Source organism: Ahaetulla prasina, chromosome 9 (assembly GCF_028640845.1).
Source record: "Ahaetulla prasina isolate Xishuangbanna chromosome 9, ASM2864084v1, whole genome shotgun sequence".
Classification (NCBI taxonomy): domain Eukaryota; kingdom Metazoa; phylum Chordata; class Lepidosauria; order Squamata; family Colubridae; genus Ahaetulla; species Ahaetulla prasina.
In genome coordinates this window covers 2661138-2686301 of record NC_080547.1, presented here as the reverse complement: position 1 = coordinate 2686301, position 25164 = coordinate 2661138, and the positions used below count along the sequence as shown (strand labels likewise).

General features: G+C 43.2%; 1 protein-coding gene across 1 annotated transcript in view; it reads left to right on the top strand.

Moving 5' to 3' along the window:
• The first annotated feature begins 264 nt into the window (after positions 1 to 264).
• Positions 265 to 25164, top strand: part of SLC25A37 (solute carrier family 25 member 37) — a 60487-nt gene continuing 35587 nt past the window's right edge. The window contains exon 1 of the mRNA XM_058194353.1: positions 265 to 652. Coding sequence (XP_058050336.1) covers positions 329 to 652 — 324 coding nt within the window. The 5' untranslated portion in view covers positions 265 to 328. The remainder of the gene's footprint in view (positions 653 to 25164) is intronic.

The window sequence follows — 25164 nt, the reverse complement described above, 5'->3', positions numbered from 1 at the left end:
TCACCTCCAGCCCGAGCGCCCCAGCGGCTGGCTTGCCAGGAAGCCGCGGCGGCAGAAGGGAAACCCAGCCTTGTGCCAATGGCGCACCGGGCGCTGCGCTTTTACGCGCCGCTATTGGCCGGCGGCTGGCGAAGCTGGGGAAGGCGTGTCGGGGGCGGGGGCTGGAAGCGGTACTTTCCGAAGTGAACTTTCTCCCCCCCCCACCAAAAAAACCCCTCCCCCACTCGTCCCCGTCTCCTCCCTCCCTCCCTCCCCGCCTCCCTCCCTCCCTCCCTCTCCACGGTGTCTCCCTTCCCGCAGCGGCCGCTTCGCCTTGTTTTGCGCGCGGATGGAGCTGAGCTGCGGCGTCGCGGGGAGGAACGGCGGCGGCGGCGGAGGCGGCTCCACCATCGGCGGCAACAGCAGCGGCAGTGGCGGCGGCGGCGGCGGGCAAACGACGGCCACGCCGCCCAGCCTCGCATCTTCCTCCTCCTCCTCCTCCTCTTCCTCCTCCGCCGCCGCCGCCGGCGGGCTCCTGATGGACGGCGAGGGTCCCTGCGAGGAGGACTACGAGAGCCTGCCCACCAACGCCTCCCTCTACACGCACATGACGGCCGGGGCGGTGGCCGGCATCCTGGAGCACACGGTCATGTATCCCGTGGATTCCGTCAAGGTGGGTCCGGGTGGGGGGGGGAGGGATTGGGGGTTTGTGGGGGAGGACGGTTTTACGCGTAGAGCCTCCCCTTTTCTCCCTGGGTCCCTTGCTCCCCTGATCTGGCCGGACTACAAAGCCCATCGCTGCAACCGGAGAAGGCGAGCCCTACCCAAGGCATTTGGCTGGGAGAAGAGGAGAGGGGGGGGGACCCGTTCCTGGCCATTCTTCTCTGCCCACCCCCTCCTCCCAGTTGTTGCACCTAATCTTGGGGTTCCCCTTGTTTTGGCATTCCTACCGGGCTGTGTGCAAGAATTCACTTGAAGCATTAGGGGGGGTTCCTGTAAAAAAATATAACTTGAAAACAAAACAACAACAAAAACAACAACAAACGAACCTGGGGTCTGTGCAGTTCTACAAATGGGAGTCAGGGATTGCGAAATCCACCCTGGCAGCTGGGTTCGGGACAACCTGTCTTTTGGGTCAGCGTTCATCTGGTCCAGGCTGGGTTTGACACCCCCACCCCCCATCCTCCCCAAAAGGGATCTGTTATGCCACTTTTTTTTTTGCATTGATCCTTCCTTGTCAGCAGATCTACTTCTACCTTGAGTGTCCTGTCGCACTTTTGGAAAAGGTATACAAATTGGCCCTGGGCCTTGCAATGGTATGATAATCGCATGTATTGCTAATTATGGGGTTGGAAGTTGGGGTGTGTTTCCAGATGGGGCAGGGACTCCGCAGCCCTTCGGTGGCTTCATCCAGGTTTGTGGGTGATGCGATGCTGGCCTTTGTCGGTCAGTGGGAGGGAGGGAGCGTAATCCCAAGGAGCCCCACATTTGGAAGAGATGCTGGCTTGGACATATAGCAGATCTTTTTGACAAGCGCGTGCATCAGTTTTAGCCTAATTAATTGGGCATTATTAATCCCTGGCATTAAGAATTAACCTCATTAGAAGGCCAGCAGAGAGATTCTGCTTTAATCTGCAACTGTAGTAAATTTGCAAAGAGCTGGGACAATGCCTAGAAATACTTTGTGTAAGACGTCCCTGAGTAGCATCTACGTGTTGAACTGGGCCCTAAATCTGGAATCACTGTGATCATAGATTCCTGACCATCCACCTTCTCTTAGTTAGAAATTATGTCTTTTCTGGTGGCACAGATTGCTTAATCGTCTTTCCTACCTTGTCATTTCCAGTAGGGGTGATCACCCTCTCTCTCTCTCTCTCTCTCTCTCTCACACACACACACACACAAAAGTTCTAAATAGACCAGTTTACCCATTTGGCACCGACTGTTCCTTCAAAATATTGCTGAAGGTTGTGTGTGAGTTGCCTTATCCTTTTTTTTTTTTTTGACCTGTACACTTATGTCTGTGTTTTAGGCCTTGTTGAGCCAGGATGATTGATCGGAGCTTATTCCCAAGGAACCGTTTATGGCTCTATGCCCCATAAATGCATTTTCTTTTTTTGAATTAAAACGCAGATGGTCTGAGAATGCAACTTCAAATTGTGCAGTTTTATTTATTTACAATATTTTACACATTTGTTATCTTCTCTTCTCCATCCTTTATTTCTATTTAGTTTGTAAATTTAGTTAGTTTGTATGACTGTAACTTTGTTGCTGGCAATCCTTATGATTTATATTGATATATTGACCATCATTTGTGTTGTAAATGTTGTACCTTGATGAACCTATCTTTTCTTTTATGTACACTGAGAGCATGTGCACCAAGACAAATTCCTTGTGTGTCCAATCACACTTGGCCAATAAAAACTTCTATTCTATTCTATTCTATTCTATTCTATTCTATTCTATTCTATTCTATTCTATTCTATTCTATTCTATTCTATTCTATTCTATTCTCCAACCACTCGTACCATTTGGTCCATGCTTGATAGTATTCTCTCTCTTCCTTTTCCTTTATTTCTTTCGTTAATTTATCCATCTCTGCACAGTCCAGAATTTTCTTGATTATTTCTTCCTCTGTTGGTACCTTTTTGTTTTTCCAAAAACTGTGCGTTGGCAACCCTTGTTGCTGTAATTATGTGTAATATCAAATACTGAATATCTTTATTGTAAGTTCTGGTTAATATCCCAAGTAAGTAAGAACGTCTCTGGTTTCAAGTCCACCTTGTGTCCACTTATCTCTTCTGTCCAGTTTCTGATTCTGGACCAAAAATTTTTTTTGCCTTAGGACATGTCCACCATAAGTGATAGTACGTTCCAGGAGCTTTTTTGCATTTCCAGCAGTTTGACAAATTATTAGGAAACATTTTAGCTAGCCGTATTGGTGTAAAATGCCATCTGTAAAACATTTTTGCAACTTCAAAATGTGATGTGGTCAATTCTGTAAACTCTTTCCCTCTCAACCCATTTGCCAGGCATCAGGTTGGGAAAAAGTGATCTGATATATAGTCAGATGACTTTTAATGACTAAAACTAGCCCAAACTAGTGAGACAACGCAAACCGTCAAGTCCATAACGTCACTGCCTACTGTTTGCAACCAGGCGATTCCTGGTTGAGCAAAATTGGGGTAGAGTGCTGAATTGCTTAACTTAGGCCGAGTTCTCTTCACATCAGAGAAAAGGAAGCTTGTGTTTCCTTCCAAAAAATAAATAATAAAAAAAATGCTTTCTTCACCTAGCTGAATTTTTGCAATAGTGGCAGTTAGGTGTTTACATATCGTAACTCCTCCAGCAAATTGTGGTATGAGAAACAGCTTGGCTTCTGCCACGGAATTGCCTTGCGTGGATGGGCAACAGCGTGGAGCCTGATAGCACCATGGGCGTGGGTCCGGTACAACAACTTTCATTAAGAAAAATGTGGCAATGCGCTGCTCGGTTGCATCAGGAAAGGCCTTGAGGTTTTGCAGGTGGATTTCACCTGTAGCTCAGGACACGGAGAGCTCAGGAGCAGGAAGTCAGTCATGTTGCTTTCCTTTTCTCTTCCCTCGGCTGTGCTGCGTAGCGCGTGGTGAATCCGGTGGTATGAATTCCAACGCTGGCTTCAGGAATTCCTTCCCTCACACCACCTAATTCTGGAGTAGCTGTTAGAGCAGGTTGTTACCGGGTTGTGTTCTCAGCGAGGTGAATTCGCTGTTACGTTAGCCACCGTGCCCCAAGACGTGTGCCCGGAGCACTTACGTCTTTCATTTAAAAACAGGTTCCGTGGCTTGGCTGGTTGAATTCTGCATTCATGACTCTTTCCTTAGAATCCTAATCGGAGTCTTCCTGACGTCGATCCAGACTTGGGAACTGTTGGCTCAGCTGCAAAAACCGGGCACTTTTAAAAGTCTTTTGAATCTTGGGAGCTGTTTGTGTGTCTCCTCTTAACGACATGATACCAGGGGACCTCTTTGGAGTTTGCTCCTAATTAAGGAGGAGTGTGTGTGTGTGTCTTCTTCCAGTAATTCTGTGCCCCCACCCCCTTTCTCAGTTAAGAAAAGCAAGTGGCACATCAAATGTGCAATCTCCCGCCTGAGGTCAGAGTCTCTTTGTATCCTTATGGCGGTATCTCTTGTTAGCAGCCTGTTTCTCTCTTCCAAGTATCAAGTTAATAGCGAAGCTGGTTCAACCGGGTAGCCAACCTGTAGATTAAGCACGTGAACACCTTTGTGGTGAAAGGGACATAATTGGTGCTCGGGAAGGGGGGGCACGCGGAGACACCCCACCCCCCACCAGGGCACTGCTTTGCTGTGAAAATTGCTGACGCCATGTCAGTCTTTTCAGGATGACAAATTGAGCAGGAAGTGGGAGAGTCCTGGAATGCGAGCACCAACTTGGGGGGTGACAGTGTGAGTACAGAAATGGCATTTGTGCATAAATTGCACTATTGAACATGCCTGTCAAGCGAGGGTCTGTTTTTCCTCGTCGCTGAGAGTCTTCGGTCTCATCCTCCAATGTGCTGCCGTACTTTTCGGAGTATAACACGCATTTTCTCCCCCCACCCACCCCCTAAAAGAGAGTAGAAATGTTGGTGCGTCTTATACAGCCATTTTTGGCCTCCCGAAACCCTCCCCGCGTGTCCTGTTTTTGTGAAAAACAGGCCTGTTTTTCGCAAAAACGGGATGCGCAGTGGGCTTGGGAGGCCTGCAGAGTGCTCCTGGGGGCCCGGGGAGGGCAAAAAATTTTTTTTCCTTCTTCTTTACCTCTTCGAAATCTTGGTGCGTCTTATACTCCGGTGCGTCTTATAGTGCGAAAAATACGGTAAGTCACGCTTTGTTGGTTTGGGATCAGGTGTGTTGTGTGTACCCAGCTAGTTACGCCGTATTGCAAGGTGGCCAGACATGAAGCACACCCAGAGGTATTTGTGTTATAGTAAGGTTATATTAACAGAATCTTGCAAGCCTGGAAGCCCATATCGCTCCCTTTCCCCCTTTATCTTTACAGTCCAAACTACAGAGGGGTCCCTTCTGAGATATTTGCTATATCCTCATTCCTTCTTTGGACTTCTCGACTTCTTATCTGACTGTTGTCTAGTCTGGGTCTCCTCTTCTTCTTGCCTCCCAAGGTCACATACCATTACATAAAGTATTATTCAACAACCATTGTACAAAGCAGGTTGCTGTTTTAGGTAGCAGGATTTTATAATAGCTGTCACAAACAGGTCTAAAAAGAAACGGAATGATGATAGCGCATGAGGTTTGATGTTGGCATAACCGGGGGAATTTATTTAACTAACTTCCCTGGCCTTTATCTGAGATTTTTAAATGTTGCCTCCATTTATTAATTCCCTCCCAGGCCTGCCTAATTTTAATTATGACCGTTTTGAAATCAGCTAGCTGCGTATCAGGGGTGTCCAACCAGGGAAATTTTAAGACTTGTGAATTTCAAACTCCCGGAGTTTCCCAATTAGCCATGCTGGAACTTGAAGCCCACAAATTTTAAAACTTACCAAGGTTAGACACTCACCGGATCTAGTTTAGTTTATTGGCTAATTCTGCGGTAGGATTAACCCCACTTTAGGGTCAGATGATATCCAGAATGAATCCAGAATGAATGGAGAATGATATCTTAAATTTTGGTAGCTTGTGCAAAAGGAGAAAGATAGAATGATGTGCGGAAAGAGGGTGGCTATTATTTTTGATCTCACAATAAATCCTTGTGCCAACTAATTTTAGCAGTGATGGGATATGTTTTAAAGAGAGTGTTCAAAAAAAGGGGCCTCTGGTGGCTCAGACTGCTAAGACAGTCTGTTATTAACACAGCTGCCTGCAATTACTGCAGGTTCTAGTCCCACCAGGCCCAAGGTTGACTCAGCCTTCCATCCTTTATAAGGTAGGTAAAATGAGGACCCAGGTTGTTGGGGGCAATTAAGTTGACTTTGTATATAATATACAGATGGATGAAGACTATTGCTTGACATAGTGTAAGCCGCCCTGAGTCTTCGGAGAAGGGCGGGATATAAATGCAAAATAATAATAATAAAAAAAATACTGTAAAACAACGTGTACAAAATTGGCTGACATCCAACTTTTGATACTACAGTATTTCCCTTTCCCCCCCATTACCAAATTTAAATGGTTTTCTTGAAAATCCTTAAAGAAGCATTGCTGAGGGGATCATGAAGCAACATAAACCATTTTAAGCATACCCTTTAATTTTTCCAATATGGTGATTAGGCAGGCTTAACAGATTAGAGATCTGTAAAACAGAAAATCTACTTGAGGTTGGGAAAATTCTCTACTCACATTACAAATTCCAGCTGCATATTTACACAGGTATTTGCAAACATTTGAGGGTGGTCTGAGTGGAAGTTTGGTAGGTAGGAAAAATCGCTGGTGGTATTGGGGCAAATATATATTTGTGTAACTTTAACTTGAATACGGTGACTAACCCGGTAATTGTCAGTGGGCGTGAACCATTTGCAAAAAATTTTCTGTTCACTTTTATAATAAATAATATTGTAAAAGCAACTATTTAACTCTTATTGCAAAACAATACTTAAAATTGCAAAAAGTTCTACGGTGACAAAAGTTTATGTCAGGTTTCTGTAAACAGCTCAGGCTTTTATTTGGGGCTACTTAGAATCAACTCACAAAAAAATTATTCTAAACAATAAACGCAAACTGATCATCTGAAATGACATATCGGCTGCTTTGGAACACAAATATCTGTTTTCAAGAGTGGAGACACACTAAAAGAAGAAAGCGTTTGACATGTAGTACCTGTGAGAGGGATCTTGGAGTCCTAGTGGATAACCATTTAGATATGAGCCAGCAGTGTGCAGCAGCTGTTAAAAAAGCTAACACAGTTCTGGGCTGCATAAACAGAGGGATAGAATCAAGATCACGTGAAGTGTTAGCACCACTTTATAATGCCTTGGTAAGGCCACACTTGGAATATTGCATCCAGTTTTGGTCGCCACGATGTAAAAAAGATGTTGAGACTCTAGAAAGAGTGCAGAGAAGAGCAACAAAGATGATTAGGGGACTGGAGGATAAAACATATGAAGAACGGTTGCAGGAACTGGGTATGTCTAGTTTAATAAAAAGAAGGACTAGGGGAGACATGATAGCTGTGTTCCAATATCTCAGGGGCTGCCACAAAGAAGAGGGAGTCGGGCTGTTCTCCAAAGCACCTGAGGGTAGAACAAGAAGCAATGGGTGGAAACTGATCAAAGAAAGAAGCAACTTAGAACTAAGGAGAAATTTCCTGACAGTTAGAACAATTAATAAGTGGAACGACTTGCCTGCAGAAGTTGTGAATGCTCCAATACTGGAAATTTTTAAGAAAATGTTGGATAACCATCTGACTGAGATGGTGTAGGGTTTCCTGCCTGGGCAGGGGGTTGGACTAGAAGGCCTCCAAGGTCCTTTCCAACTCTGTTGTTATGTTATGTTATGATTTTATTTTTTATAATGCCATTTGAAGACTACAGAGTGTGTTGGAATAAAGTTGGTTTACAAGTTTTCTTTCCAGTGTTTTGGTCTTACAACTGGTCTTGCTACTAAAGGAGAATGTTTTGTTGGCTCTTTGAGATTTGACAGCTGTAAAATTAAAACAAAACCAAACAATAGCACCCTCCCCTTTTTAAAAAGTTAGCATGCCATTTTCATTTCATTCACCTTCCATTTGCAGTTTTTTTTTAAATTTGCATTTATATCCCGCCCTTATCCGAAGACTCAGGGCGGTTTACACTATGTTAGCAATAGTCTTCATCCTATTTGTATATTTGTATACAAAGTCAACTTATTGCCCCCAACAATCTGGGTCCTCATTTTACCTACCTTATAAAGGATGGAAGGCTGAGTCAACCTTGGTCCCTTTAAGACTTTTGGACTTCAACTCCCAGAGTTCCTCAGCCAGCTTTGCTGGCTGAGGACTCTTGTGTTAATAATAGACTGTCTTAGCAGTCTGAGCCACAGAGGCCCAGAGTTGATGTACTTAGGCCTTCTTCACATGCCGATTTATATTTTTTTTCTTCTCTTTCCTTCTTTGGACACCAGACTAGATTTTTGTTCTTCAATAGGTCGTTGAGAAAGGTGTGAAAGTCAGATATGGGGGAAAAAAGTGTACTGTTTGTTGGTTTAGAACAGGGGTCTGCAAACTTGGCTCTTTTAAGACTTGTGGACTTCAACTCCCAGAGTGCCTCAGCCAGCTTTGCTGGCTGAGGACTCTTCACATGCCGATTTATATTTTTTTTCTTCTCTTTCCTTCTTTGGACACCAGACTAGATTTTTGTTCTTCAATAGGTCGTTGAGAAAGGTGTGAAAGTCAGATATGGGGGAAAAAAGTGTACTGTTTGTTGGTTTAGAACAGGGGTCTGCAAACTTGGCTCTTTTAAGACTTGTGGACTTCAACTCCCAGAGTGCCTCAGCCAGCTTAAAAGTCTTAAAAGAGCCAAGTTTGCAGACCCCTGGTTTAGAAAAAAGCTTGTTGTAAATTGAATGGGTTTTCTACAGTCTTAAAATGTTTTCACATAAATATGGAATCAAAGTTTGCTTGCTAAGCGTGGTATGGATTATATCTGATTAATGTAAATAAAGCATGCACGAGACTACTGTCAAGTGAATGGGTTCCTTTGAATAAGAAATTAGACCAGGTTGCGTGCTATAAATACTCTGTAGTTGGTAAGTATTTTTGCATACTTTTATAGGGATGTTTGTGGTGACATTTGTTTGTTTGTTTGTTTGTTTGTTTATTTATTTATTTATTTATTTATTTATTTATTTATTTATTTATTTATTTATTTATTTATTTATTTATTAAATTTGTATACCGCCTTCTCCCGAAGGACTCAGGGCAGTTTACAGCCAGTAAAAAAACAAAATACATATAATACAAATTAAAAACTATATAAAAAACTGATTCGATTAATGGCCTAAAATTTTTTAAATACAATTAAAACCCCATTTAAAACCCCTAATTTCAAAACCCTGGTTTAAAACTATGTTCAAGCTAGTCCTGCACGTCGAAACAACAGCGTCTTCAGCTCGCGGCGGAAGGTCCGGAGGTCGGGGAGTTGACGAAGCCCCAGAGGCAGCTCGTTCCAGAGGGCGGGAGCCCCCACAGAGAAGGCCCTCCCCCTAGAGGCCGCCAGCCGACATTGTTTGGCTGACGGTATCCGGAGGAGGCCCTCTCTGTGAAAGCGCACTGGTCGGTGTGAGGCTACTGGTGGCAGTAGGCGGTCCCGTAACTACCCCGGTTGATTTTTCTGGCCTGCACACTTTGTATAATAGTGCTTTTCTCAAAAGGAAACCCCTGGCTACATTGGTAGGTATATTTACATTTTATTGTATATGCAAATATATCTGTTGCTCACACCTAGATGAGTCTGGGCAGCTTGCAAAGTATATTTGTCTCTCTGCAGCTGAACCCCAAAATCTCTGGGAGATGTCGGTATATCTTGCTGAATACTTTCCTATGGCTATCTTTAGCCTGGCATGTGCTTGGGCCCTACAATGATCTAGATATGTTCTGGAGAATAATAGCTGGGTTGAAAATATTTCCAGATAATTAAAATGTAGCAGGGCATGTTTGCAAGATGAGACAAGTAAAAATTGGTTGGGGCAGTGCACAGTAGCGTACTTATTTATTCCTGAGTATTATATTTGAATTAGAACCATATCATCGGCATGAATTGCAGAGGCATCAACCCTTTGAGGTAGGGCAGACCAGGAAACAGACAATAGAAAGAATAGAATAGAATTTTTTATTGGCCAAGTGTGATTGGACACACAAGGAATTTGTCTTGGAGCATATGCTCTCAGTGTACATAAAAGAAAAGATACGTTCATCAAGGTACAACATTTACAACACAATTGATGATCAATATATCAATATAAATCATAAGGATTGCCAGCAACAAGTTATAGTCATACAGTCATAAGTGGAAAGAGATTGGTGATGGGAACTATGAAACGATTAATTCCATCTATACGAAGACAATGTCCCAAAGGTGTTTTTTCAAAAAACAAACAAACTGATTTTTTTTTTTCATTGAAAACATTTTGCTTCACATCCAAGAAGTTTCTTCAGTTTGCTTAGATGAAGTTCTTGAATGAGAAACAAAAACGTTTTCAAAGAAAAAAAATGAAGTCCAGGATTTGCTTGGGTTTTCTTTTGAAAAAAATACCTTCGGGAAAACGATGACCTTGATGATTGAGACTCTCCATAAGCATACAGCAAGACAGTCTTGAAACCTTGGCAGAATTTCCCTTTGAATCCTCTTAGAAGCAACAGAATGAAGGAGGAGTAGAACAACGGGGCAGGGTTATCTTGAGTTTCTTTCCCGCCTGCTCTTCCTTCCCAGGGTGAGATTAACTTGCCTTTAAAGTTCCAGCATTTCTGCTTTCCAAGGCTGTCTCCATACTCTTTAAGGATGGGATCCCTGTTTCTCCAGATGCTGCTGAAGTAGAAACTCCACCAACCTTCAGCGGAGTAACCAACACTAGGGATACTGGGAAAATCGTTCAGGAAATTTTGTGGCTTAGGTTGGTGGCTGTGACAGGGTGAAGTCTGCAAGTAAAAACAAAAAGTCCCATAACTGCAAGATGGGTACAACAGAGGTGGATATCGCATGTTTTTACCAATAGCTCACCGTGTGCACGCTCACTTCGCGCATACGCCTTTTGCACATGCGCCTGGCCTTGTGTGCATACGTTTTACTCTCCCTTGTGCTTTCCGTGCATGCGCCTGGCCTTGAAAACATGGCTAAACAGGACAGTGTAGCGCCAAAGCGAGTGGACATGCCCACCAGTTATTGCTGGTACCGGTTTACCCGAATCGGTCTGAACTGGCTGAATTTGTACTGGTGTACAAATCCAGATGGCAACACAAGAAGATGACAATTCAACGTGGGAAGGGATGGACTCATTATTTCACATTGGTTTTGCCCAATGGTAGTCAACCTGGTCCCTACCGCCCACTAGTGGGCGTTCCAGCATTCATGGTGGGCGGTAGGGGTTTTGTCCGATACTGAAGCACTTTCCTTTTTTTAAATTTAATTGACTTTTTAAAATATTTTCATAGCATTATTTAAAAACATTTTCATTAAGTTTTCATAAAATTCCCTGTGACAATTTAAAGTTCTGAAAATATACTATTTGTATCACCCGCGCATAAGTTTAGTTCATGTTACGTAAGTGAAACTAAATGGCGCTATAGTGCGACCGCAAACAAAAGAGCCTCATCCCAGAATAGCTCATACATCTCCCCCCACACCACCCAGCTGTAACAGACAAGCAGAGCTGGTAGCCGCCCCCCCCCCCCAAACCCAACCCACGATGCATGAGAGGCATGCGCAGACGACGATACACGGCGCATTCCTGTGGAACCAGTGGGCGGTTAGAAAATTTTACTACTAACAGAGATACAAAAGTGGGTGGTAGGTATAAAAAGGTTGACTACCCCTGGTTTTGCCTAAGATTATGCTTTTATGCTTATATGTTGAATCAACTTTTCTCAATTCTCCCCTACACCCCATAAGAAGCTGTGTCTTTTGTTTTATTAAGTGAAAGGCCCTTGATTTGAGACGGTGAACTGAGGCCTGATCTCTCCTGTTTTCATTGCTGATAACTGACCCTATCATTTGGTTAAAATCGTGAAGCTGCTTGTGTGGTTTTAAAAATCAGTTTCCACCACAGAATTTCTCTGTGGTCAAGTAGGTGTACTCGTCAATTCATATTTCCTATTTTGCTGTAATGTTCTAAACCAGTGATGGCGAAGCTTTTAGGGGGCCGAATGCCCAAACTGCAACCCAAAACCCACTTATTTATCGCAGAATACCAACACGGCAATTTAACCTGAATAATGAGGTTTTAGTTTAAACTAGTTTAGTTTAGGGTGGAGGGTTCGAGAAATGGATTGGGGCAACCCCAGTGGGATCAGGCATCTTGCGGGGCAGCCTAAGCGGCGGGGTCCTCGCCCTGGCAGAAAGTGAGGCAGGGAGTGCGGGGGGGAGAGGAGAGCCTGACGGAGCTGGAGCTGTAGAAGCGGAGACTGACGTAACCTCGGCCTGCTATAAACATCGGTCTCCGGTTCTGTAGCTCCAGGTCTGCCCCGCTCTTCTCTCCCCTCCTCACTTTCTGTCAGGGCAAGGACCCTGCCCCCTAGGCTGCCCCGCGAGATGCCTGATCCTATCGGGGCTCCCCCAATCAGCAAATTCTGGCAAACTCTTTGCTGGGGCGACGGCGCACATTTCCACAGAGGGCTCTGAGTGCCCTCTGGCATGCTTGCCATGGGTTTGCCACCACTGTTCTAAATCAGTGGTCTCCAACCTTGGCAACTTGAAGACTTGTGGACTTCAACTCCCAGAATTCCTCAGCCAGCAAAGCTGGCTGAGGAATTCTGGGAGTTGAAGTTCACAAGTCTTCAAGTTGCCAAGGTTGGAGACCCTTGATCTAGACACAAGAATCTGAACTACTAACAGTCAAGACGAATTGATGCCAAATAAGAGTCAGCAGATTTCAAGTGTGGGGACTGGACTTAAGACTCCTTTTTTTGGTAATTTTTTTTAAATTTTTTAAATACAAAGATAAAACATTCCATCTTTCCTTATGCAGTGCATTGTCTGGGCACAAACATCTCTGTGCTACATCATTCCTTATTTATCACATCTTTTCACATTCACGTTAACATTAATATTATAATACATTAAACATTTAAATATTGTAAAACTCTCCATTTTCTTCTTAGTATCTTTTAGTAATAATACCATATTGACATCAAATATTATTATTCTCTTCATACACATACTAACAATTTTCACCTTATTTATATCTGTATTTTAATATATTTGCTGCTTATTTTTTTTGGTCTTCTTCATTTCCAAACTCTGTTTTTATTCTCCAACCATTGATAAAATACTTCCCATATGATATATAATATTCAGATTGCTCTTTCTCCTTAATTGCTAATGTTAATCTATTCATTTCTGCACATTCTAATGTTTTCCTTATCCCCTTCTCTTCAATGGGAATCTGGATTTAAGACTCTTATGGGGGCACAGAGATTGCTAACTGATAATGCATTTGACCCCGCTTTTGGCTTCAGCCTTGTCGTCTCCTACATTAATGTGTCATGTGATCCAACTTTTATGACTTGCTATTCTGAAACAAATGTCCAAAGTTTGGATCCAGCCCAGTGGTGGGTTTCAAATTTTTTTACTACCGATTCTGTGGGTGTGGCTTGGTGGGCATGGCAGGGAAAGGATACTGTAAAATCTCCATTCCCACCCCACTCCAGGGGAAGGTTACTGTAAAATCCCCATTTCCTCCCGATCAGCTGGGACTCGGGAGGCAGAGAATTGATGGGGGCGGGGCCAGTCAGAATTTTTACTACCGGTTCTCTGAACTACTCAAAATTTCTGCTACCGGTTCTCCAGAACTGGTCAGAACCTGCTGAAACTCACCTCTGATCCAGCCATAGGATCGTACTGTGATCTTCAAGCCATTAACCAGAGTTTCTTGTGGCTGTCTATTTACTTGCCGTCAAGTGTTCCTCATGTGATAGCTTTACCCATGAGAACTGGCTGTTTATATTCAATTTATTTTATTTTTTTACGAGTGCAACTGTATGGGAAATGTCTTTGGAGGCCAACCGTAAAATCGTATGACAACTGTAATGTTTTATAAAAATGATTGGCTTGGTTTTACATCTGAAAGAAAATGACCAACAACTCAATGATTTTTTACTGAACCTCTCAATGCTTCTTATTCAGACTGGGTACAGGCTAATAATACTTTGAGAACAACGGATTTAAACTTCCAACTGTTTCTAAGAACTTGCTCAATACATTTTTGTTTACAGAATTTGAGATGGCCATTCTTTTCCAAAATGAAACCACAGTTTTTTTTCTTTTAAAATCTCAAAATGTCAACTATCTGATTCGGGGGCATTATTTTTAAGAACAACAAACGATTTCAGAATCCCATGGAATTAATTGTAAATCATCCCAAATACCTGTCCATTGTATCAAGTCCTGGAAAGCAAAGTAGAGTCAAACCTAGCTAGTACTGGGATAGGAAATACCAGAATAATTTCAATACTGAAAATCAGAGGAGAAAGTTGTGGAGGGGAAAAAAAAGAATTATAAACCACTTTTGTTTTATAATTGAAGTACCTGGATGAGAAGTTGATTTTGGAGGTTTTACTTTATTAAAATCCCTTGTGATTTATTGTACTCAACTCCAAGTAGACCAGTCCTCAATCTACGCCCAAAATTTTTTTAACAAAATTTTTATTTTTATTTCTCATAAGCATATTTGAGTGTACCATCTTTTATCCATCATTTTCCATTTATCTTATCTTTTAACTTTCATTTTTAGTTGTTTGGGGCTGCTCTTTTACCATTTACCCTCCTTTATTTTACCACAACCTTTCCTCTTCTCCTCCCCTTCTCTTCCTTCCTCCATCTCTTCCTACTTCCTTCGTTCTTCCTCTCCTTCTCTTTCCCACTTCCCCTTCCCTTCCCCTCCCCCACTCCTCTCTTCTTCCTCCCTTTCTAACCCTCTCTCCTACTCCTCTTTCCCCTCCCTTTTCCCTCTCTTCTATCTCTCCCTCTCCTTTCCTCTCTTCTTCCTTCCTTCCTCTCTCTCTACTCCTTTCCCTCTCTCTTGTTGTTTCCCTTTTCAATTCAATCTAGAATGGTATTCGAGCAGCCCCGATTATCTATTTGCATCCATCTTCATTTCAGTTTCTTATTTGTTTAGTAATTACATCTATTTCATCATTTGTGCACACTTTTTTATATAAACTCACTTTTTCCTTCCCCCCCCCACTACGCCCCAAAATTGTGCCCCAAATTTATGTTGCTAAGTGAGAAATTTGTTCAGTGAGTTTTGCCCCATTTTATGACATTTTATGGGGCTTCCGGTGGCCCTACCTTCTTCGCTGGGCGCCTAATTAAGGCGCTCTGCACTGAATTTCGTAAAAGCTAGCGAAACAGCGAAAAACAGCTGTTCGCCGGCTTCAATTTCTCTCCCTGGGAGAAAGGGAGAGGATAGAGCGGCGGGGGAGTGGTAGATCTCCCCAGGGGCTTTGTTTTGTTAAGCAGAGCCCTGGAGGATTGAGTCCCACTGAAACCCTGCCGAGCTCCGATCTTCAGCGCGCTCCTGCAAAAGCAGGAAAAGAAGAAAGTGTCCATCTCTGCTTAATCGGGTTTTTTTTGTGGATTTCTACATGCAGACGGAACAAGCGCGAGCGAACAACTATTGGCTCGCCACATTTGTTATGTGAATCACTGCAGTTGTTAAGTGAATCTGGTTTCCCTTTGACGTTGCTTGTCAGAAGGTTGCAAAAGCAGATCACATGACCCTGGGACGCTGCAACCGTCATAAACGTGAGTCGGTTGTCAAGCATCGGAAAGTAAATCGCGTGACCCATGGGGTTGCCGCGGCGGTCATAAGTGTGAAAAAGTCAGGGCTGTTGAAACGTCGAGTGGTCACTAAGCGAACTGTTGTAAGTCGAAGATGACCTATAAATAATTCACTACTTTGGCATTGAAAGTAGCCCAGATTGTCTGCACAAATAGGGTTAGCATACTACGTATCTTTGACTTGTTTGAGATATGCTAATCTTCCAAAGGTGATGGCTGAAGGCCTGGTTGAAATGACACCTGGAATGCAACTTGGGTGGGTTTTTTGTTGTTTTCTAGGTTATATTTAAAGCAGGGCTTAATGCATTCCCTGGTTATTTAATAGAGAGCGCTAATAGGCACCCAGGGTGAAATTTACCAGTGTTGTCTCAGCTGCAGGAAGCACGTGGTTGTCTGTTATATCACAAAAGCAGGGAAGCATTCTTTGGTTTCACGCCTTGCTCGTTTTCCCAGTCAAGTTGGCTTCATCGTGACTTGCTAAAAAGTCTGGGTGTTTTTAATACAGCAGAGTGATTCAAAGGCCAGTTAAAATGCTGGGATCCTCAAGCCATTATTCTAGAGCTGCTGGCAGCTGACATTTGACTAGCTTGTACAATGCATTTAAAGTAAAGTTCCAGTTTAAAATGCTTCTCCCCCCCACCACCTCAAAAAGTAGAACATTTCAAACTTTTACACAGTGTGGCTTTGTATAAATTATTAGCATTTTTATTTTGGTCAAAACAGGGTGCCTTTGTTGTCCAGTGCAGAAAAAGAACTGGTGATATAAATACTGATTTCTAGTGTTTGGAAGCTCCTGGCGAAAGACAGTTGGGAAAGCTAAATTCTGTATCATAAATATTTTTAGGTATTTGCTGAGATTGAAGTAGCGATATAGTCCATACTACGAATAAGGAAATGCCTACAGCATATCCTTATTTTGCTGCAAACCTGTTAAGCCAGCTCTCTTTCTGCATTAAGAGAACAATTCTGTCATATATTACACCACAGTAATATAATGTGCCAGGTAATATCAACCTTTAAAGATGATGGTCACTTTTGGAATGTTGTGGAGAACTTACTTATTTTAATGATGGGAAATTGTTTTGTTTTGCAGTATACAGGTAGTCCTTGACTTATGACCCCAATTGAGCCCAAAATTTATATTGTTAAGGGAGACATTTGTTAAGTGAGTTTTGCCCCTTTATACGACCTTCCCAGCTACAGTTGTTAAGTGAATAATAGCAGTTGTTGAGTTAGTAACACGGTTGTTAAACGAATCATGGACTTTGTTTGTCAGCAGGTCGAAAAAGCGGTTCACATGACCCCAGGACATTGCCACCGTCATAAATATGACCCAAATTTTGAACACATGACCACGGAAAAGCTGTAACGGTTGTTAAGTCTGAAAAAACGGTCATAAGTCACTTTTTTTCAGTGTTGGGCCAGCCAGTGGTGGGATCACCTGACAGGGAGCCACAGCTGAGGGTCCAAAGAGCTGACCCCTGAGCTAGACAGATAATAAATATTGACAAAATATCTCTGTATTGTTGCCTAGACTGGACATGGGTGTATTCATAGAGTTACCATTCAGTTTGAAGGAGATTGTTTAATCCAGGGGTCTGCAAACTTGGCTCTTTTAAGACTTTTGGACTTCAACTCCCAGAGTTCCTCAGCCAGCAAATTCTGGGAGTTGAAGTCCACGAGTCTTAAAAGAGCCAAGTTTGCAGACCCCTGGTTTAACCCAAAGGAATAATTCATTGGTTGGCTTGAATGTCACAACGTAACATGCATTTTGACCCTTTTTGGTTAGTTTCACACGTCATGCCAAGCCCTAGTTAAGCAGGGCATATGTAGGTCTTCCATACCAAGTAGCTGGCTGCTATTTTTAAAAGAAATGTATAGGCTGCTTGTGGGGGGAAGAAAGAAAGAAAGAAAGAAAGAAAGAAAGAAAGAAAGAAAGAAAGAAAGAAAGAAAGAAAGAAAGAAAGAAAGACTCTGCAGGCCATTGAATAACCGGATCCTTATTATGAAACACGCTTGAACTGCACAGCTTGGTTTTGAAACCTTGGTTTTCAAGGTTTATTGAGAGATATTCCCTTTCTTCAACGTCCAGCGTGAGCAGGCCGGAGTGGCCTCTTCGGTCTCATCTCTCAGGCTGCCTTCTCTCCCCTCCCCCCTTTCTGAAATTAAATAAACTGTAAGAGGAAAAAGTCCCAAGTTGCATCAGAAACCTGCCTTGGCAGCCGCCTTCTTCCTGATAAAAAAAGGCTTTCAAAGCTCTCCAGCCAAGAAGGTCATTCATTTGAGGCCACAACAGCTGTAACCGAGGGCGTATTGTGTAACTGGAATACCTAGAGTGGAATTTAAAACTTCTAGCGCCTTTGCGTCTGTCTCTGTCACTTGGGAGGAGGGATTTCCCTTCCCCCCCCCTCAAAATAATCTTTTGGAGGGGGGTGGAAAATCCAACTTGGTTGCATTCTCAACTGAGTAACAGAGTTGGAAGGAACTTCGGAGTTCTTCCGGTCCGACTCCCCGCTCAAGCAGGAAACCCTATATCAGTGATGGCGAAAACTTTTTGCTGTTGCGTGCCAAGAGTGGGAGGAGCGCGTGGGGGTCGTATGCGCTCGTGCTCACACCCGTAATTCAATGTGCCCCGTCCCCTGTGCATGTGTGCATGAACACCCCCCCCCGCTTTTGGGCCAGTGGGCCCAGTAGGCCCGTTTTTCGCCCTCCCCAGGCTCCAGAGGCTTTCTTGGAGCCTGGGGAAGGCAAAAACATCTTTCCCTACCCCCCCGGAGGCCGGAAACAGCCCCTTTCCCAACTTCCGGTGGGCCCAGAACTGGGGTGAAATGCTCCCGGTTCAAACCGGATCGCCCGATCTGGTTGTGATGGCGGCAGGTGGTTCGGAGAATCGTTAGCAAAAATCCCTGCCCCCCCCCCGCCCCCAGCATGCCCAGCTGAGCTGCATGATCATCAGAGGATTTTTTTTACTTTTAAAAGCATTTTTTCTTCGGCTGAAAAAAATGCTTTTAAAAGTAAAAAAAAAAAGCCTCTGATGATCGCGCGGTGCAGCTGGGATCATCAGAGGCTTTTAAAAGCATTTTTTCTACAATCCCTTCAGCTGAAGAGGCAGTAAAAATGCTTTTAAAGAGTTCTGGCGATCACGCAACTCAGCTGGGATTGTCAGAACCCTTTAAAAACATTTTTTCCTACAACCTCTTCGGCCGAAGAGGCTGTTAAAAAAAAAAATACTTTTAGAAGGCTCCTCTGGCGATCCCAGCTGAGTTGCCTGATCATCAGAGGCTTTTAAAGGCATTTTTTTACAACCTCTTCGGCTGAAGAGGTTGTAGAAAAAATGCTTTTAAAAGTTAAAAAAAAAAAGTTGGCCACGCCCACCCAGTCACATTACACCCCCCCAAGCCACGCCCACAGAACTGGTAGTAACAAATTTTACATTTCACTCCTGGCCCAGAAGGCCCGAAAATCAGCTGGCCGGCACACGAATGCATGCTGGAGCTGACCTAGGGAAAAGCATGCCATGGGTTTGCCATCATGGCCCTATACCATTTCAGCCAAATGCTTGTCTAGTCTCTTCTTACAAACTTCCAGTGATGGAGCACTCATAACATCTGGTAGCAAGCCATTCCAGTGATTAATTGTTCTCGCTGTCAGCAAATTTCTCCTTAATTCTAGGTTGCTCCTCTCCTTGATTAGTTTCCACCCATTGCTTCTTGTCCTGTCTTCAGGTGCTTTGGAGAATAGGTTGACCCCCCTCTTCTCTGTGACAGCCCCTCAACTATTGGAACACAGCTATCATGTCACCCCTAGTCTTTCTTTTCATTAAACTAGACATATCCAATTTCTGCAACTGTTCTTCATATGTTTTAGCCCAGGGGTCTCCAACCTTGGCAACTTTAAGCCTGGTGGACTTCAACTCCCAGGATTCTGGGAGTTGAAGTCCACCAGACTTAAAGTTGCCAAGGTTGGAGACCCCTGTTTTAGCCTCCAGTCCCCTAATCATCTTGCTCTTTTCTGTACTCTTTCTAGAGTCTTGACATCTCGACGTCTCAAATTTCTGAGACGAAAACGCATTTGTTTATTCAAGCAGGACTGGCTTAAATTTTTAATCCTAAATAATTTTAATTGGGGTTATTATTTATGAATTTTAAGGGTTTTAGATTTGATCGTTTTAAATTTCGGCCATTTATGGATTATGTTTGTTTTAAGTTTTTGTTTTAATTGTACATTGTGTTGTTTTTATAATTTGGCTGTACACCGCCCTGAGTCCTTCGAAAGAAGGGCGGTATAAAAATCTAAATAAATAAATAAATAAATAAATAAATAAATAAATAAATAAATAAATAAATAAATAAATAAATAAATAAATAAATAAATAAATAAATAAATAAATAAATAAAAAAATATTTCCTCTGTCCCTTTGATGATTATGCATATCTGTTTCCACTCTACCACGTTGTTAAGGACTACAAATATAGCCAGGAATGAATGAAAAAATGCAAACTAGGAACCATAACATCTAGATGTGCACCCATCCAAAAGCAAGCATCGTTCAGCGGAAGGAGCAACATGGGGTGGGAGCAGATTGGGTTAATTTCATTAGGAAAAAACATTCACTTTTTTAATTGCATGAGTTGCCAGCAGCTTGCACAATTTGTGGCGGCTGTATGTGCGCGAATGAGAGATCCAAGACTTGCTGAGTATGTGCACTGACTAATGTTTTCTGGCAATCCGCTTAGGAATGATTATGGGCAATTCCCATCACTGTTTGCCGGGGAAGGAATTAGGACTAGGAACTTAAAGGCAAATCCTTTGCCCAGTTATATGTTTACTCTGCATTCCCTATGAGTTTTGCATTTTTGATTCTGCTGATTGGTTGGACTTCCCCGATTAGATTTCCTATCACTGAGTGCTTAATGAAGTCGCTCTCTTTTGCATCTTTGGGAAACAGAATCTCATTTCTTGGCTGTCAAGAGAGCTGCATGAGAAAAATAACAAGGCCTGTAATAAAACAAAACAGTGATTAAACTCCAGACAAGAATGAAATCAGGTGGCATAAGAGCTCCCAACTGGGTCCTTATTGAGAAGGACCCTCCCCCAATAAAGTTAATGAAAGCAGAGTTTAGGGAGTAAATAGTATTTGTTGCTTTGAGGGTTGCAGCTAAGCCTCTTGACTTCCCACAATGCCGTGATGTCAACAGAAGAGTTGTGTTTCCAATTTGTCCAAAGTGGAGGTAAGAGACCTTTTGGAGGCAAGCTGCTTCCACTTTACACAATAAAATGGTTGCCAAATTGCACAACCAGATTGTAGCTAGTTTGCTAAATCGGTTGATTTATTTGTATCTTGCCTTTTATCATTTTTACAAGTAACCTAAGGCGGTGAACATGTCGACCCATCTTCCTCCTCCTATTTTCCTCACAACAACCCTGTTAGGTGGGTTGGGCTGAAAGGGGGTGACTGGCCCAAAGACACCCAGCTGGCTTTCATGGTTAAGTTCATGGAACTAGAACTCACAGTTTCCTGGTTTGTAGGTCAGCACCTTATCCACTAGACTGAAGTGGCTCTCAACTCATTTCCTCTGACTTTTCATTACCCATCAGAAGCAACTTAGCTATGGAATTACAATTTCTTTCTGGTTCTCTGATGACAGCCCATGTCATGCCCATGTCGGAGTCTGAATCCGAAGGGGAAGAGGAAGAGGAACGGCTGATAGAGAATGAGAGAGTGGATCCGTTGGCTGTGGAAGAAACTGGGGAAGTGCAAAGTCAGGCTGGGCAGAGCAGGGGAGAGGTAGAACAAGGGAGAGGGGGTCATCTGAAGACCAAGGCCCACCGCCTCCTCATTGTAGGCAGCGCAGGGAGGAATGGAGGAATGGAGAAGAGAGCAACGTGGGTTGCGTGGCTTACGAGGGAGGAAAGGGACCCGATCTTCTTTACAAGGCACAGCTGCTGATAGAGTTTAAAAGGAGAGGCAAATGGGAGGGGCAGTTGTCGGGAACAAACACTGAGTTTATCTGGTGTTTAATTGAATCCTGGCATCCTCCCAACCAGTTTGATTTACTGCTGTGCTACTTTACTTGTAGAATTCTTTATTTTGCTTGCTCTGCCGGATTAATTACCTGGTCTTGCCTTGTTGGATTTTTTGTTAGACATTTTCTGCTTACAATGTTTGGGACTGAAGTTTTGTCAGCCAAAGACTATTACAGGTTGGTGGAAGACTCTCTCCAGGCCGGAGAGTTGGAAGGGATATTGGGGGCACAGTTGGTGATAATAAAGGGACTCATATCGGTTCTCTGGCTGTGTTGCCTTTGTCTCATGCCCCGGGTCATCACAGCCCAAAGGTCTGAAGTTGACATCTCGGATACCTCTGCTTTTAAAACTTTCTAAATTATTGCATAATTTGTATCCCGCCTTCATTACTATAATTATTTGTATCCCGCCTTCATTACTTTTACAAGTAACTTAAGAGAGCGAGCATATCAACCCATCTTCAGCAACCTTGTGAGTTAGATTGGGCTGAGAGAGAGTGACTGGCTCAAGTCATCCAGTTGGCTTTCATGGCTAAGACAGAACAGGAACTCATGATCTCCTGCTTTCTAGCCTGGTGCCTTACCCACAGACAAGGGGTATCAAACTCAAGGCCCGCAGGCTGGATCTGACCCATGGGATACTTAGCTCTGGCCCGTGGGGCCACCCTGGAACAGTGAAGGACCAGCCTGTGGTACCTCTGAAGAAGAAAGGAGAATGAAGAGGGAAGGAAAAAGAAGGGGAGGGAGGGGAGGGACGAAGGAAGGAAGGAAGGAAAGAAGGAAGGAAGGAAGGAGACAATGGATCCCCCAGCCCTGCCCAGACTACCACAGGTGCCCCTGACACGAGTGACATCGAACTGGCCACGCCCACCCTAGCCAGGCCCAGCTGGCCCTACCAAGGTCAAACACCACAACCCTGATGTGGCCCTCAATGAAATTGAGTTTGACCCCCCCTGCACTAAACCAAGCTGGTTCTCATCTAAATTTAGTTACTGAAGGAACGACAAATTAGTGTGTCATTCTTGTATCAGTTTGCTTTGGACAGCGGAGAAGGAAATCCCCCTCCCGATATGACATATCCTGCATCGCCAAGCCATTCTATACTCTTAATTTAGGTGCTCCTGCCAATAAATATGTGAGGGTGGTTTTGTCCTCCTCAGTTGGTACCTAAACGGTTACGAGTAGAGCATTATCGATGAAATTGCTTGCAATTACTGCAGGTTCAAGTCCCACCAGGCCCAAGGTTGACTCAGCCTTCCATCCTTTATAAGGCAGGTAAAATGAGAACCCAGATTGTTGGGGGCAATAAAAGTTGACTTTGTATATAATATACAAATGGGTGAAGACTATTGCTTAACACAGTGTAAGCCGCCCTGAGTCTTCGGAGAAGGGCGGGATATAAATTCAAATTAAAAAAAAAATTGAGATGTTACCACTTAGCCCTGTGGAGGTCAGCAGTTTTTGATAGTTCTTCTTTGAAATGGTACTATTCCTCAGATTAAAAAGGGTAACAAAATGAATATAGGGGATAAAGTCACGAGGAAAGTGATATAAAGTAATTCAGTCCATGAAGGGGGGAGGGAATCTAAGAAGTAACAGATTAACAGAGATGGAAGGGACCTTATAGGTCATCTAGTCCAACCCCCCCCCTCAAGCAGGAGACCCTGAACCATTTCTGACAAATGACAGTCCAATCTCTTCTTGGAAATCTCAAGTGATGAAGCTTCCGCAACTACTAGTACTGCTAATAGTACTTGCTCTTTCAAATGCCTTCTAAATCAGGGGTCTCCAACCTTGGCAACTTTAAGACTTGTGGACTTCAACTCCCAGAATTCCTCAGCCAGCTCTGGGAGTTGAAGTCCACAATTCTTAGTTGCTAAGGTTGGAGACCCCTGTTCTAAATCATTGTGTCTCTTGGCGTTGTCAACTCAAAGATGTGTGAACTTCAACTCCCAAAAATCTCCTAGCTAGCTGTCAGGGGGATTCTGGGAATTGAAGTCTGTACATCTTTAAGTTTCCATGGTTGAGAAACACCATTCTGAAGGCCCCTTTGTAGCTTTCAACAGACACATTGACCATCTAGCTGTACTTCATAATGCCATACATCAGCAGTTCTCAGTTTTTCAGTCCATAATTCCCAACCACCTATCTGGTCACCAGCTGGAGTCCCTCTATGATTAAAATAAAATGTTGAGTTTTTTAAAAAGAAGGACATTTATACGGGCATTTTCCCTGGAGCCTATAGCACACTGCCATCGAATTGAGAGCATTGACCTACCACAATGACACCATCATGTAAATGTTGCTAGTACATATTTACATCCCCAAAATTGATGTAGATATTTAAGTGTTGGCTTTGCGTGACCATATCGCATATCTCTAGTAATCTCACCCCCAGCAGTTTTTTTTTTAATATTTACCATTTATGATAAATTTTAAAGCCAAGAAATTAAAAGACGCTTGCTCCTGGGGGAGGAAAGCTATGGCAAATCTAGACAGCATACTAAAAAGCAGAGACATCACCCTGCCAACAAAAGTGCGTATACCAGTTGCAATGGATGGCTGTGAAAGTTGGATCGCAAGGAAGCCTGAGTGCCAAAGAAATGAGGCCTTTGAACTCTGGTGCTGGAGAAGACTCCTGTGAGTCCCTTGGACTGCAAGGCGAACAAACAAATCAGTCCTAGAGGAGATCAACCCTGACTGCTCTTTAGAAAGCCAGATCCTGAAGATGAAACTCAGATACTTTGGCCACCTAATGAGAAGAGCCAAATGCTGGGAAAGATTGAGGGCAAAAGAAGAACGGGACAGCAGAGAATGAGGTGGCTGGATGGAGACACAGAAGCAGTGGGCGTGAATTTAAATGGACTTCAGAGGATGGTAGAGGAAAGGAAGGCCTAGAGGAACATTGTCCATGGGGTCGCGATGGGTCGGGCAGGACTTCGCAATTAACAACAACAAAGCATAAATTAACATTTCAGTGGTTTTCTCTGTGTCCTGCTTAGTCTACTGCTGGATCTAGGCAGCAGTAGACTAAGTGGTATACGCACTTTTGTTGGCAGGGTGATGTCTCTGCTTTTTAGTATGCTGTCTAGATTTGCCATAGCTTTCCTCCCCCAGGAGCAAGCGTCTTTTAATTTCTTGGCTTTAAAATTTATCATAAATGGTAAATATTAAAAAAAAAACTGCTGGGGGTGAGATTACTAGGCTTTAAGGCATGCATAGCTTCAGTTAAGAATCATTGTCAGAATCCAGATTGTTGGCCTGTTACTCCAGATTTCCTAATATTGGCTTAAATGTACAAATTGGCTTTTTAAAAAAAGAAGTCTTGCAAGTTATCCCTCAGGCAGGATATCTTGCAGCCTGACTTTTAAAAGTTTTGTGCGGGTGGTGTGTGAAATTGTTTCAAATTTGAACACTCTCGCATTATAAAACACCGCTTGTTTTCATTTTGAAACCGTGATGTCAGGAGTAAAACACATGTTTTGCATTTGAAATGGCCAGGATTATTTTAGAAGAGTTTTAAGCTCAAAATGGACCTTGTAGAGTCAATTTATGAAATGTGAATCCAAATGTGAAATAAACGAGGAGAGTTGGCATGTAAATTTTTTTGCAAAAGAAACATGTTTTTTGATGCAAAAGAAACATGATTTCTTTCTTTTGCACAGTTGCATAAGGAAACATTCCAGCTGA